The sequence below is a fragment of the Vipera berus genome (genome assembly GCF_964194415.1).
Source record: "Vipera berus genome assembly, chromosome: 4".
In the NCBI taxonomy this organism is placed as follows: Eukaryota; Metazoa; Chordata; class Lepidosauria; order Squamata; family Viperidae; genus Vipera; species Vipera berus.
In genome coordinates, this window is record NC_138206.1 from 20,677,397 (window position 1) to 20,693,731 (window position 16,335).

The 16,335-nt window shown below is 37.9% G+C and overlaps 2 protein-coding genes across 5 annotated transcripts in view; one reads left to right on the forward strand and one right to left on the reverse strand.

The window, feature by feature from the left end:
- Nucleotides 1-16,335, reverse strand: part of CPAP (centrosome assembly and centriole elongation protein) — a 95,106-nt gene that overhangs the window by 16,057 nt on the left and 62,714 nt on the right. For 2 of the 4 annotated variants that reach the window (XM_081327916.1, XM_081327913.1), the window contains exons 1-6: nucleotides 12,019-12,104; nucleotides 6,246-6,692; nucleotides 5,741-5,864; nucleotides 4,365-4,503; nucleotides 1,959-2,064; nucleotides 251-1,781 (exon numbers count right to left, since the gene is read on the reverse strand). In XM_081327916.1, coding sequence (XP_081184042.1) covers nucleotides 251-1,781; nucleotides 1,959-2,064; nucleotides 4,365-4,503; nucleotides 5,741-5,864; nucleotides 6,246-6,692 — 2,347 coding nt within the window. In that variant the 5' untranslated portion in view covers nucleotides 12,019-12,104. Of the gene's footprint in view, nucleotides 1-250; nucleotides 1,782-1,958; nucleotides 2,065-4,364; nucleotides 4,504-5,740; nucleotides 5,865-6,245; nucleotides 6,693-12,018; nucleotides 12,105-16,335 lie in introns of those variants that run through there. The other 2 variants (XM_081327915.1, XM_081327914.1) reach the window with 2 other exon arrangements.
- The window catches only part of PARP4 (poly(ADP-ribose) polymerase family member 4), a 63,078-nt gene continuing 60,315 nt past the window's right edge, over nucleotides 13,573-16,335 (forward strand). Inside the window, exon 1 of the mRNA XM_081326686.1 lies at nucleotides 13,573-13,671. The gene's annotated coding sequence lies outside the window, so the exon portion shown is untranslated. The remainder of the gene's footprint in view (nucleotides 13,672-16,335) is intronic.

The window sequence follows — 16,335 nt, forward strand, 5'->3', positions numbered from 1 at the left end:
ATATATCTTACATAAAACTGCCGCACAATTTGAAAACCATATCGCTTTATATATCCATTCCATAATTTCTGGCTCTTGGGTTATGGTTTAAGAGTGCAGTGAAACTATATGCCATATAAAAAGAACATGCACATATAGGAAATTCTGTATAAAATGATATAGAGCTAATTCAGTAATTAATTTTTATAACTTTTATCATTGATTTTAGTAATTGATTTAATACAGTAATTGATTTTTCTCTCTCCCTTACCGCTTGATTCTTCCTGAGTCACGTTCGATTTGCTCTCATGTCTTGATTGTGCATCTACCTTCTGTTTAGGTTTTAGGGAAGGAAAGAGTTTTAGCATCAAATCTGATGTAGGAGGCTGAGTTTCCTCATTAACAGTCATATTTTGTTTCAGCAAAGCATCTCCTTTCTTCACCATGGCAATCTTCCTCTTTATTACTTTATCAGGAAAAGGTGTCTTGGAACCATCAGGCGTCAGATGTACTTTAGAAACCATATTGCTACACAGATTGCTATTCTCAAAGTCAGACCATGAGATTTCATCATCAAACTGAAATTTATTTCCGTCGTTACAGAACACACTTGGATATGCAGTGTCTCTATATAGCTCATTAGACTGGCCACTGTCTTCTTCCATTGAATCAGGACTCTTAGCGCTCTCTGTTGGTCCTTTGCACTCTGAAAATTCAGGACAGTTGCTTTGCTTTTTCAAACTGATCTTATCAGCTCCCTCACTTGCAGGTTTTATGGTAATCTCAAACTCTTCTTCACTTTCAGAAGTCATCTCACTGCTTTCATCAGATTTATCTTCATCTAATTCAGTGTTTTTAGTACCTTGAAATTCGGCTGAGGAAGAAGTTTGAAGTGTTTCATAGTCAGATGAACTTCTATGAACCATGAATGGTGCTGGTACCTGGGAACTATCCTGGTGCCTCTCATGGTTAGATCCTTGGGAAACCCCATTTCTTCCATTTATGTTAGCTGCAGCTGTGACATTTAACACATTCATCTGCTGCTCCTGCAAGCTTGATTTAATAGGGGTAGAAGACAGTCTATGCCCTGAGGAAATCTGCTGGCCTTGATCCAAGATCCTTATTATGAGTGAAGAGTTACTGGCAAAAGATACTTCATCAGCAGCCTGCTCTAAAAACAAAAATTCATCCAATTCGTTTTTTTCTTTTTCTTTTTCAGCTTCCCAATTACCCAACTTTTTTTGGAAAGAAAGTTCAAAAGACAACTCTTGGTCTTTTCCACATGGATTTATAAGAAATTCAGTTACTTCTGACAGTGCTTCTTTTCCTGCTAGTAATTTGACATCAGTTTCACGCAGCTTGGCAAGTGGCATTACATTTTCTTTATTCTTTTCTTTTTCTCCATTTATTTCTGATCTTAGAGAATTTTTCAGTACTTCTGGTTTCATTTCATTAGAGCTTTGCCTCGTGGATGAAGAAATGCCTTTTCCAGTGCAATTTCTAAGTCCTGTTGTCTTTCGAGCAGAAAAAGACAAATTCTTTTTTGTTTTAATATTCTGATGTACAGGTTTAGGCACAAAATTGTCCGAAATTTTATTGGAAGAGGCAGTTTTCCGATGAAGCTGCAGTTTGTCTGTTTTAAGTGTATTTTTAATTTCTAAGGGATCAGGCTGAAGAATTGTCTTACTTTCCTTTTGTTTGGCTACTTTATATTTGGCATTAGTATATCTATTTAAGCCTTCACCTCGTTTTAAAAAGGGTTGCTTTGAAACTGGTTTCTGGAATGCTGCTTTTTCAACAACCTAAAAAACAAGCAATTTATATATATGTAAGAAATTCAGTTATTTATATCTGTTAATTTATTACTATCAAAATAATCTGTTGAGATTCCAGATTTGCTAAAATCTGTACAACATGTACATGAATAAATTATTCTCACATTATGAAATTGGCATATTTTGTATACTGTAACTATTAACCTTGAGATTTGCTTTTTCATTCAACCTCTGCTCCTCCAACCGTATCTGTTCTTCTAGAAATTCTTCAAATGTTTGCTTTCTCTCTTGCATACAAGTAGCAATAGGCCTGTTCCAAGAGAATCAAAACATTGTTATAATTGTGTTTTTCTTGTTGTAATTTGTTAATTAAAAGAATTAAAAACTGTTAGACCCTGCAACACTATAACAGTGCCCTAATGTACCCAATACTCATGAATGAAGGCAAACATACATGTCCCACAGTAAAGTTGCAGGATTCAATCTGGGTTGGTCACCGGGACCAGAGGTTTAGTCTTCTGAGCTTTCAGACTTATGCTAGAATCCCTCCTCAGGGAACTTCTCTCTCACCAGAAAGTGAAGTTTCCTAAGGAGTCCAAAAGTTTGGAAGACTAAAGTTTGGAAGTTTCTAGCAGGAGTCCAAAAGTTTGGAAGACTAAACCTCTGCTCCCAGTGACCAATCTAGATTGGATCCTGTATACAAAGCTATCACTCATTTTAGTAAATTTTCACCTTTTGCCATTTATATGATGCTATTACTTCCCTCTACTATCTACTATTAGTTGGACCTTTTCCTCAGAAATAGATGTCAACGGACCAGCTTTGATTGATACACTTAACTCTGCTCTTTACAAATGCAGCCTAGTTACAATTGTTCATGTGCCGGTCACTTCTTATTTAGATTGCTACCATATGCTTTATGAAGACCTACCTTGCGCCTGATTCAGAGGTTGCAACGGGAAAACGTTGTAGCCAGATTACTGAGTGGAGCACTTCACCATATACTACTTACTGAAACAATGAGTTACTTATCCAGAGAATCAATTATGATGTACAAGGCCACCATTATTGCTCTTTTGATTATAAATTGCTTTGAAATGCTGAGGCCTAAGAAATAGTATATAACATATATTAAATAATAACTAATAATAATATTTAGTATTTTCTTGCTCTCTTTTTAAAACTTGGTGTTACATTAACTACCTCCTACAATAGGTATCTATTATATTTTCTATTTTAATGAAAAAATGCAAGTGAAAGTTATTCTTGCCTTGACATTTACTATACATAGTTTGAAATTTCTAAATGGATGTAAGGATTCTGGAGTCATCTAGGAAATATTCAAAATAGTAATACTGACCCTTTGAAATCATATTCAATTTCTCCCCACCATTTTATAGATTAAATTTTAATAAGATTATTCTTCTGAAATTCTTTAAAAGTTATATATTCCTGCAGATGTCTATAGATTCTCAATCATCTAGGTCACAGTTGTCCCAAAGCTGCTTTTCAAAAGGCAACTGGACTTTCCTGTTTTTTCCCCCCCTGGAAAATGTTTTGCTTCTCATCCAAGAAGCTTTCTCAGTTCTGGCTAAATGGTGGGAAATAGAAGTATTTATATTTTTAGCAGTCATCTGGTCATTAACACTCTGAAGGCTGGTTGTTAACTCCCTGAGAGTCAATGAGGCCATTTGGGGGTTTATCTCTACCCTAGGAGTCACCTGAATCAGAGTGCAAATGATGTGGAACCTTCTTGGGGACTGCTAAAAGAATTGGGTTGTAGACAGGAGATAGGAGTATCTGAAAAGCTCAGGAGGCTTTTCAACCAACCAACATAGGTGCATACTTTAACCCAAGAATGCATTAAGGCAGAAGCTTGTCCAACCCAAGGATAAAACACCCAGACACAAACTGAGTAATGTGGTATACGCTGTGCAGTGCAGTGAGACATGTGCAGATCTGTACATTGGTGAAACAAAACAATCACTTCACAAATGCAAGGCATGACAGAGGAGAATAAACCCATCAGAACACGATTCAGCAGTCCATGTGGATCTGAAAGACAAAAGGTCAGTCTTTTGAAGATAATAAAGTTCAAATTCTGGACAAAGAGGACCACTGGCTTGAAAAAGGGGTCAAGAGGCCATCTATATTAAAAATGAACAGCCCACTCTCAACAGAGGGGTAGGGATACAACACCACCTGTCTAAAACACAGTCCTTTCAGCAGTCCCAAAAAGGTTCCACACCCATTTGCACTCTGAGTCAGGTGACCCTGAGAGTACAGATAAACTCCCAAGTGGCCTCAATAACGCTCAAAGAACTAACAACCAAACTTCAGAGTGCTAATGACCAGATGACTGCTAAGGCATGCAAATCCTTCCATTCCCCACCAATCAACCAGAACTGAAGGAGCTTCTTGGATGAGAAGTAAAATGTTTTCAGGAAAAAAACTAAGATCCAATTGCCTTTTGAAAAGAACCTTTGGGATTCCAGGCAAATAATTTTGCTGCTTTTAGTTTCAACTAAAATAAATATAGTCAAAATTAGTAAGCTTAATTGCTTTTACTTTTTTGTCAGCATTTGTAATACTGCACTTTTACTGTTTTACCTTTCTTCTGCATAAACAGCTTCCAAACACTTCCCTGCAGTTGGATTTTGAGAGACCTCCATGTTCCTTTGATCTTCACAATCACTGTCTCCTTCTATACTTCCTTGCAGACTTTCTTCTGGAGATTGTTTAGTTCTGCCTACAAAAGTAAAGGACATGCATAGCTACTCCCCGCTTTCTTGTGGAAGCTTTGTCAAGAAAGCAGTGAAGTTGCCCTTCTGGCCATGATTGTGATTTTCTTCTCTTCTAGCTTTTGTTAAAACTAACTGATTTTCTTAAAAACTATGATTTGTTTAATGGCCACTGTAAAAATTGTCATAAAATCAGATCCAACTCAATTTACAATCATGACTTACAACAGAAATTCCGCTCCCAATTGTGGACATAAGTCAAGGACTACCTGCATTGTGATTTTATAAGAAGGGTATGTTTTAATAACATGAATTCTATGTGTGAAATACAATTTGAAAATTCAAATTTCCAGAATTTGTTATTTATTTTATTTTATTAAATTTATATACCGCCCTATTCCCGTAGGACTCAGGGCGGTTTACAGGGAGGGTTAAAAACAAACATACAAAAATTAAAATCAGATTAAAAATTAATTAAATCAAGTCCCCAAAATTTAAACTAAAACCCAATAAAAATTAAAACCCCTCAGCCTGGGCCAGACAACTCGAAGAGCCAAGTTTTCAGGTCCCGGTGAAATGAGCGAAGGTCGGGGACAGTCCTAAGTTCCATGCGAAGTTGTTTCCAAAGGGCCGGCGCGCCCACAGAGAACGCTCTTCCCCTGGGAATAACCCACCAGCATTCCTTAACCGGCGGTATCCTGAGAAGGCCCTCCCTGTGGGAGCGCACAGGACGAAGGGAGCTTGATGCTGGCAGCAGGTGTTCCCTCAGATAACCCAGACCCAAGCCATTTAGGGCTTTATAGGTCATCACCAGCACCTTGAATCTCACCCGAAGGGCAACTGGAAGCCAATGCAGCTCGCGGAGTAGAGGTGTTACATGGGAGTATCGGGAAACCCCCATCACAACTGTTTTATGTTTAAAACAGGAGGGTCTTAAAAGTAGCAGCCACAAAATGTCTGTCTAATCAAGGTTTTGGAGAAGGGCCAAAGTATGTTTAAGCAATTATATAGTAAGAAGAGAATTAAGTCACATATTTATACTCTTATGAGGATGTCTGAAAAAAAGAGGTGTCAGCATCCATCTCCGAAAAATCTTTAGCAAGATTCAAATTTCTTAATTTAGATGATTACTGATTAGCTAGATAGCAAGAAAAGTAAATTTTACTGGCTATCTCGAAACACTTAAAAGTATATGTAAAATGAATGTCTATTGTAGATGTTAAAATTAGGTCATTACTCACTTACCAGTGTGTTCCTGCTGCTCAGCAGCCAGGGAAAGCAAGTTTTGTTGCTCTTCCATTAATCTCTGAATTTGCTCCATTTGCTGCCTTCTCAGAAGTTCTTTCTTGTGGTGTTGCAATTCTTTCAGCTTTTTGAGTATAATTAGACAGATTTATTCTTAGACCTTATACATTAGACTAATTAGCTGATACAGTTAAGTGAAACAGTTTTCAGAAGAATAAGAATATACTTTAAAGCATTTCTAGCATTGAAGACTAAGTACAAGTACCACCTGATTCCTACAATTTGTACATTAGAGCCTGGCATTAAAAGAGGTAAGAATCTGGTTGATAAGTACCAGACTGAAATTCAAATGAAACTATAACATTTCTCCTCAGATCTGGCAAGAGTAGAGAAACCATAACAACAGACATAAACGTTGTTTCATGAAAGCTTTCTAGGCAAAAGGTTAGAGTTATGTACCTAATTTTCACAAGGAAGGATATTTTTAAATTGTCTAAAAACTTACATAGTCATCTTCAGTGTTTTTTACCTGCTCCAGCTTTTGTAAGAGTAATTCAGTGCAGCATCCTTCATCCAGATCATCTAATTGATCAGAACCAGGCTTAGTTTCAATGGAGGTCAACTGAGCTGGGATATCTTTAACCATTAATGTTTGCTCCTTGTTAGAAGCTGAAGTTGTAAAAAGTGTCTTGGAGGAATTCACTTTTTCCTCAAAAGAACTTTTAGGGTCCAGTATTTGCTCTTTGTGCATAGTGTTTTCACTTGGAGAAGTGCTACTTGATCTATATACCAAATTAACACCATGATCTGCTAAGACACTTTCAGTACTGATTGCTCTGGTGGTTTTCAAACCAGGGAAAGTAGGATTTAGTATGACTCCAGCACGGGCAGCAGTAGACATCCAGTGCGAAATCAAGTTTTCTTCCCAATTCAGATCTGTGGATGTGGCCATCTGGAAAAGTAAAACAGTCCAATTTTAAATTATCTTATTTCTGGAGAGTTTGAGGCATCCAATGTCTCACTTTCAGTTCCTGAACAATTCAAGAACGTCATTCACATATAGTGCTCGACATGATGGCAATTGAGACTGGAATTTCTGTCACTAAGTGATGGGGTTGTAAAGCTTGACGGCAATCCTTGTAGTCCCAATTGTCATCCTTAAATGAACCCCTCAGTGGTTAGGAAAGGCAATTTCCAGCTCGCTTCCCATAATCAAAGTCAGTGGGAAATCTGGCAGGATGTTACAAGTCCCAAGCCGACAGCCAGATAAATGGCTTCTGCCATGCAAGGGAGTGAGGGGAAGCATAGAGCTGTGAGGGAGGGTCAGGGAGGGTGCACAAAAGACAGTATTCTATCTCTATTTGTATTTAATGAATACCAAGACAGGTACTTTTTTATTCACTTCGTAATAGTATTATTTTTCTGTGTTGAGAACACACATTAAAGGTGATATAATGATGTTTGTGTGCCAATTCTTTGTTGTATCAGTATTCAGCAAGAAATTATGCAACTTTTGCTTGGTAATTCTTGAGGTAGGATGGGGTTTTGATGATTTATCTAAAAACTGCATGTGGGTTCAACATAATCTGCTCCATTATAGAAAGAAAACAAAAGAAGCTTACTGAAGGATCTGGATCATTACCACAATACTAGAGAAAAAAAGACAGGAAAAGACTAGTTCATATAGAGTAATTTTAAATTAAGATGAAGGATGTTATATACGGTAAATCCTTATACTGCTAAAGCTGAACTATTTAGAGGATGTTTATTTCCATATAATTGTCTCCATCACAGATAGGCTGATTATCAACACACAATTGTACTTTTCCTGTGTCTGGGCTGATTCTTTCAAACAAATTACAGTGCAGTTGAAACAAGTGTTAATTTATTAGAGTTTAAAGGTAAAGGTAAAGGTTCCCCCGCACATGCGTGCTAGTCGTTTCCGACTCTAGGGGCTGGTGCTCATCTCCATTTCAAAGCCGAAGAGCCAGCGCTTGTCCGAGGACGTCTCCGTGGTCATGTGGCCGGCATGACTAGACGCCAAAGGCGCACGGAACGCTGTTACCTTCCCACCGTAGTGGTCCCTATTTTTCTACTTGCATTTTTACGTGCTTTCAAACTGCTAGGTTGGCAGAAGCTGGGACAAGTAACAGGCACTCACTCTGTTACGCGGCACTCGGGATTCAACCCGCCAAACTGCCGACCTTCTGATCGACAAGCTCAGCGTCCTAACCCACTGAGCCACCACGTCCCTACTATTAGAGTTTAGGAGGAGCTAAAACATATTCATTCACCCAGGTCCTTTTAATGCTTTAGTTTGTTTCATAAGCTGCTTTCAGCTGTTAGAGTAGCAGAATAGCTTGAATACAGGCTTTCTGCAAGAAAGCCATCTACACATCTAAAGACATCTACACATCCTACCATCCAGTCAGGCTGGGCACGCTCCTGGTCCCTTCCCACAAATATTGTCATCTAATGGAAACTAGAAAGCAGGCCAGCAAGGCAGCCTCCGTCTCGCAGAACACCTTGTTCCCCAAAGTTCAGCAGGGCTCCACCCATTCATTCATTCATTCAATTTATTTGTTGCCTAACTCACCAGAGGGTTATTCTAGGCCAGGGGTAGGCAACCTCGGCTTTTTTATGACTCATGGACTGAGTCAGCTATGCTGACTCAGGAATTCTGGGAATTGAAGTCCATGAGTCATAAAAGAGCCGAGGTTGCCTACCCCTGTTCTAGGCTGTTTAAAAAATAAAAATGGAGAAATGAAAAGAAGTGTAAACATAACAGTAATAAAGTAATGGAGCAATAGAATAAACAATGAAAAAGGGGAAAAAATATGGCTTCTCCCCATGCTTTGGGAGGGGATTTGATGCTGCTGGGTTAACATGGATTTGGCACCAGGTTTTGTTGTTTTAACGTTTCGTGTTCTAACTGGTTGTGTTTTACAGTTTTAAACATGATTTTATATATCTTTTAATTTTTGATCGGGAACAAGCCAGAGTTGCCTGAAAGATGACCAACTATAACATCAATGTTTTAAACCAAGGGTCCCCAACCTGTGGGCCATGGCCCACTACTGATTGGTGGCCTATTTGCAACCGGGCCACATGAGTGGCTGGCTGGTGCACATGTGTACGCTTGGGGCCTCACTCGAGCGTCCTGAGTGCAAGCACTCTCGTCCCCATTTGCACAGGCGTCACAGGTGCTCTCAGCCTCAATCGCACAAGCAACAGGTGCTCGTGCACACACGAGCCTGCCCCTCCCACAAAACCCTCAGGCCATCAACCCGGAAAGGTTGGGGAACTCTGTTTTAAACAAGCAAATAAAATACCCTTCTAGACAGCCCATGAGGTTTAGAAATGACAGTTTTGCTACGGTCATCTTTCTCTTGAGTGGATAGTTCATTAAGTAGTGATGGAGACAAGAGAAGTTAAGTACTGGGGCCTTGTATTATGGATGCCACAGGGTTAATACATTTGCTTCTCTTATTTTATATCTACAAGAAATCGCTGAGAAAGATCCGTCTGCTGACAAAAGTCAGGTATCATTTGTAAGCTAATAAGGATTTTCCTATGTGAATGAAAGCAGCCATGTAGTGCCTCCTGGTGGTTGAAAATATTTATTTATTTTATTTATTTGTTTAGATTTATATACCGCCCTTTCCCCCCCCCCCCGAGGGACTCAGGGCAGTTTACAGGGCGAATTAAAAAAGTGCAATGTACAAATTAAAATAAAATAAAATTAATAGCCCCAAAAGAGTTTAAAATTTAAAACCTTAAAATCCCTCAGTCCAGGCCGGCTAACTCAAATAGCCAGGTTTTTAGGTCCCAGCGAAACAAGCGAAGGGCGGGGGCGATCCGGAGTTCCACAGGCAGTTGATTCCATAGGGCAGGTGCGCCCACCGAGAACGCTGCAGGCCAAACAAGAGATGCAGCTGTTTTTCCAGATGCCTGGAGGCTACTAGGGTGTGGATCGGGACAAACACCTAGTCTCAAGGCAGAATTACTTTGTGCATGAAAGCCTTCCGATACCAAAGACCATCTTAATTCTGGACACGCCATTAGCAAAAGTAGATTGTAACCCACAGTTCCTGTTCAAAAACCAGGTACTGTGCAAGGACCTGTACACAGAGCTTTTTTAGATTAGGACACCCTGCTCACTGTGCCTCGTGCTCTGGTCACTCTGATTTGGACTACTGCAGTATATTCCACATTGACTGCCCCTGAAGATTAAGCTGAAGCTTCAGCTGGTCCAGAAGCAGCAGTCTGGGCAGTTAGGGGTGCCAGTCATTTTGGCCCATTTAACACTATTGTATTAACAGCTACATTAGATGCAATTTGAGGCAAGGATTGTCACCTATAATACTTGACTATTTTCAGAACTACATATTTCCAGCAGCTTTGCTGTATGTTTTAAGATTTGGAAGGTAGTTTTTTTCTGGGTCCCAACATCTAGAAAAAGTCATTTGTAGGGACTATCAAACAAGGCCTTCTCAGTCACTGTCTTTACCTTTCTTTGGAATTACATGTCCCAGAAGCCAGATTGTTTTCAAAAACTCCATCTGATGTACTGTATACAAATAAGAGAACTGTTTGTATTTGAATGGGTTGGTCCCTAGTACTTCGGATAATTAGATATGATTTTTTTTAAATTAAGTTTTATTTATATTACTCATGTAAGCTACTCAGAATCATATAAACCAAGAAAAGTAAACAAATACATAGTCATGTACTAACTATTTTTCAGCTTATTGGACCATATTTGATCAGGCTAATTCGGAACTAATTTAGGCTGCTTCCTCTTTTGATGGGAAATACAATTTTATGATAATTAAATGACCAATGTTTTAAAATCTATTTATGCTTGGTTTTTTTAATTTGGCTACCAAATTTATTTATTTACAATATCTTAATGCCATCCAATCTTTCAGTTCTAGCTGGATTACAATTTAAAAAAAATGAAAACATTTATAAAACATATACCAAAAACAATATGAAAATATGACCAATCTCGCATGATAAACAAGTAATCCATATTCTATTGGTGTGAGAGAGCAGTTACTGCTTTTGCATTTCAGTTACCTTGACAGAATTCAACAGAACCTTGTTCCACCTTTTGATTTAGACAGCTTTCATAAACTAAAAATATTTTGTGTTGCTTCTGACAATATTTTTATTTATAAATTATGTTTTTATAATTAGTTAATTAACATTCTACTATTTAGATAGTTTAGAGTATTAAAAAAGACTAGAAAAAGAATTCTATTAACATTATTTACAGCTTAGAATGTCAATGATACAAGCATAAAATTATTTGCTTTTTTCATCCGAAATTGAGAATAATAATGATGATGATGATGATGATGTTGGAAGGGACCTTGGAGGTCATCTAGTGCAACCAATAACATTCCAATAACATTGAAAAAACATTACATCAATGTATTTGTTTTATAATAGATGTTTTGATCTTAAACTACAGTAATTACTTAATATTAAAAGTAATATTACTGCTGTACTGTTTATTATGTGCCATCAAGTAGTTTTTGGCTCCTTAGCAATTAGATATTTGTCATCATGACCTATCCTTAACCTACTCTGTCAAGTCTCTCAATGGTGCGTTCTTCTACACTGTAACTGAGTCCTTGCTAAAAATTATTAATAACTGTCAACTGTTTTGTGTATATACACACAGTGCATGTTAATGAAAGGAAAAATAAATGGAGCAAATTTAACAAGAATTAAATATCAAACTAGGAAAAAAAGGATATTTTAAAAAAGAAATATTGGATTTCTGATCATTTTTATACTTCTGATAATTTACATGTTTTAACATAGAAAGATAAAATACATGTGTCATCCCAAAAGTTTGATATACACCCAAATAAATCATAAACTCTTTAAACTCTAGTGTCTCTAAAGACAATGGAGTCCCAACTCCAAGAATTCTCCAGATAAGATTATATTCCCCATACATTTGAATGTATCTGACTTAGTGTAACAGGGATCGTGCCAAAGATGCCAATATGTTCATTCAGGTAACCTTGGGGCCCTTTTGACTTCTTAATAAAAACTCCTAATCATCTGGTGTGAGAACGAGAGAAGGCAGACAGGAGGCAAATACAACGCGACGTCGGGGCTAATCGCCCAGAGCGGGCCTAAAGGTGGGCTAGAGATCCGTTTTCCTCAAATCCTGAACGTAAATATATCTTCTTTAAGACAGAAAAAGAAAAACCGATTACAACAGCCTTCCTATTTAGCCTCTCAGTCTCCTCACTTACCTCGCTCGACGTCCAACCTCTTTCAGCACAAAGCGCCGACAGTCAGATCCTTTACAGTACAAACCTACCGCCACCTTCGAAGCAATCAGCGCCACAGGCTAAAGAATAGGGAGCGCAAGGCTTTCTGGGACTCGTAGTTCTCTGCCGGTAAGGTCACCGTTTTACGAAGCAGGACAGCCGCCATGTAAATGACTACAATTCCCAAGAAGTTTCGGAAAATATTACTTGGCGTCACGGCTCTTGGCTGAACTTAATGGCAGTTAAAGGGAGGGGTGAGGTCCTTTTTTTGGTGAAGGAAAGGGTAGCTCTTCTAGCATACGCTATTGTAACCATCATCACCGCCGCAACAATATTAACTGTTAAAGTGAGGAAATAATTTTAACATGTAATGTAAAAGTTAAAAATGGTTTTAGAAAGTACAGGAAAATATTGTGGTAATCTGGCAGGATGAAAATAGGTTCTGTGTTGCCCTCAAGCTCAGAGAGCACCAAGGACGCCTCAAGAATAATTTTGCTCTGTAGATAGTGATGTTGCCTAAAATTTTAGACTTCATTTTTCGCCTTTTAAAAGGTGACATGGCAGTCTAGAGACTCTAGACCTCTTTTTAACAGTTAAACACGGAAAACACTTTTTTTTTCTTTTTGGTTAATGCCAATTTCTTTTGCTATGCGAGAATTTGGCATTTCGGCAGTAAACAATTGAGATTGTATTCTGAAAGTCCTTGAATAGACTTGCAAGTTTTAAGAAACATACAAACCCAGCTGGGAAAGAGTAATATAACCCATATTGGACTAGATGACCTCCAAGGTCCCTTCCAACTTTATTATTATTATTACATTTGCACTTGTGTAATATTTTCTAGAATCAACATTTTCTATTGTTCAAGTCTCACATGTAATCAATGTCTTTTGTTGTTTCATCACTTGCTTTCTGATGTATCACACCTCCAAATATATATATCATTTGTTTCTGTACCCTATTAAAGGACTTGACCTCCCCTTAATAAATGTTTTTTGCTTTCCTGGTGATTCATATTTGCCGATCGGGAAAGAAAACTTTTTGAAAAGTAAAAGTCTCTCAAAGTCTCAGAGTTGGGGATCAAGTTCTTATCAGCTCCATGCCAAACTGGGAGTGCCTAATTCTGGAGGCAACAGTGGGAATTGTAAACAATACAAAATAATACAAAACAAAATACAGTGACTATGGTTTTCCAAATAATACTACTTATTTAATTTGTACACTGCCTTTCTACCTGGCAAGTATAACCTTAGAATATTTTAAAAAGAGAACCAATTTGGTCTAGAAAGCAGGAGATTGTGATTTCTAGTCCCACCTTAGACATGAAAACCGGCTGGATGATTTTGGACCAGTTATTCTCTCTCAACCCAACCTGCTTCCTAAGGTGTCCCCCCCCCTCGCCCACGCCGCCCTTCGGCTTTATAGAATAGGAAAAATGAAATATCCACATAGCTCATGAGAGGGCGCACGTCTTCTTTTTTTAACAGTTTGTTGTTAATTCGCAATCGAACAATTTTATTGGTGGCTTTGCTTCCGTAAAAGCTGAAGATCAGCGCCCTCCCTTTGCTTTGAACTTCCCTTGAGGTAAGGAACCAGGAAGTCTCTGCTGCGTAATTGGAATAAAGCAGCTAGCAGGCAAGTAGCTTTTTATTTACTTAAATTTCACTCTCGTTTAGGTGTTCACATGAATCCAGAAAAGAGGAACGGTATTTTAACTGAATCTCCTCATAATTTGCTGAAATGTAATGTGTTGTAGGACCCTGTGTCCACAATAGTGGAATGATAGGCAGCAATTTTACGGTACCAGGCAGAGGGAAGTTCATGCAGAATGCATGCATGGTCTGCAGGCGTTAAAGGAACTAATTAAGACTGGGAACACTGCATAAGGTGAAAGGCTCTTGTTCCTTTTCAGATCATGTTGGTTTTTCTTCTAGCTAATTGCTAGAATCTCTCTTCAATAAACTATATGACCATGACAATCGCGAATAAAAAGAATATTTTTATTTATTTATTTTAATTCCATTTATATCCCGCCCTTCTCCGAAGACTCAGGGCGGCTTACAAGCTTAGCAGTAGCCTTCATTCTATGTATATGCCTTTCTTTCCTATTCTGATTAAGATGCACATCTATATTAATGCTAAATAATATACATGCCTATTACCTACATTGAAAAAATACTGTATATACTGCAGTGGCACTGCAACAAATAAATTTAATTAAGAACCACAAAACTTACAATTAATTCCCCTAGAATCAACATTTATTTTACATCTAGATTATTATGTATTTTCATGTTTGCATTAATCCATTATAGCTTTTGCAATAATTAAATCAGAATACCTGTTTTTGCCTAGCACTAATTTTTGTATAACTTTATATGACATAAATGTAATCATCTTATAATGAGCTTTGAACTGCTGTGTTGCATATGCTGACACAGCCAAAAAATATCTCTCTACAAGATGACATTAAATGTAAGTTTGGCTCAGGGCTTCATTGTGTGAAAAACACTGTTAAGTATATATTGGCGAAACACCCACTTCCCTTCCTTTTTTTGCTCCCCTTAAGTACTTTAGTTATTGTCATGAATATGGCAACATGATAGTATTTTGTATGCTAACAAAGCATTGAGCTGGACAAAATTAAAACCATATAATGTTTTCATAGCGTTACTTAAAGTATTCCTTAAAGTATAAAAAGGTAAAGGTTCCCCCGCACATGGGTGCTAGTCGTTTCCGACTCTAGGGGCCGGTGCTCATCTCCGTTTCAAAGCCGAAGAGCCAGCGCTTGTCCGAGGACGTCTCCGTGGTCATGTGGCCGGCATGACTAGTATATTCTGGGATATTTTCACCTACAGTTTTTTCTCCTTCAGGTAGCAACCCTAAAGATGCATATTTACCTCAAAGTATAGTGTTCATTATGACTTCTGAATAGATAAGATTTGTTTTCAGAAATAATATAGAATTTCTTCGCTGATTACTCAGAAATAAGTGGCAATAGAATTAGTAGTGATTGGCCTCCTAGGCATTGTGCTGATGGAACTTAGAACATTTGAAAATCTGAGAAATAACTGAATTCTGAAAATGGGAAAGTCATTCTGTATGACTCACGCTTATGGAACTTTGTCCAACAGTGTGTAATGTTTGCTCTTATTAATCAGATTTTAAATGACTTTTGAAATCCACTTCATTTCACTGTTGAAATGTACTGGATTTCCTATTGATATTGCTGCTAACTAATTCAGATTGCTTAAGTTGTTAGACATTCTGGACTGTAGAATGCTTTAAACTGCTTTCCCCCCCCCCAATAATCTCAGTGCATATATATTTCAGTAATTTAGATTTTAAATTTGCATGTAAACTGATTTTTGGACATTGGACCTGAAATTGACAGAGACATATTACAAATAGTGGTTTATTAAGTAGCAATATTGGGAAGGGAATATTATCTAGAAATTTAACGTTTAATATTTATTGATTTCCCTCACAAGTTTGTTCTCTAAACTAAAGCTTTTCTGTTGGATTCATATATGACACAAAGCTGAAAAGAAACCAGATTATATAATTCATTGTCCTGTTCAAATTTGTTGTTGTGTTTAATTCAGTAAACTATAGATAAAAGGTAAAGGTAAAGGTTCCCCCGCACATGCGTGCTAGTCGTTTCCAACTTTAGGGGCCGGTGCTCATCTCCATTTCAAAGCTGAAGAGTCAGCGTTTGTCCGAGGACATCTCCGTGGTCATGTGGCCGGCATGACTAGACGCCAAAGGCGCACGGAACGCTGTTACCTTCCCACCGTAGCGGTCCCTATTTTTCTACTTGCATTTTTACGTGCTTTCAAACTGCTAGGTTGGCAGAAGCTGGGACGAGTAACAGGTGCTCACTCTGTTACGCGGCACTCAGGATTCATCCCGCCAAACTGCCGACCATCTGATTGACAAGCTCAGCGTCCTAACCCACTGAGCCACCACGTCCCTAAACTATAGATAATGATCTCCTAATTTATCCCAGGGTGTAAGCCAACCTCTATTTTAATGTATTTTCACATTTTCTTTTGTTCTTTTATTTGTTGTTTAAACTTATTCTTTAACTCTCTGGAAATGGAATCAATTTATTCACTTTTTATTTCTCCTGCCTGCTAGTAAGATGCAAATCTTTATGTAACAAAGGAATCTGAAAAGTAAAACTATAAAGATATAAAAACTAACATCAAACCATGATAACAGTCTAGGCTAAAAAACTAATACAGTAAAGCAATAAATAGAGGATGTGCTTTGAATGCAGAAACTCACAGTTTCAGT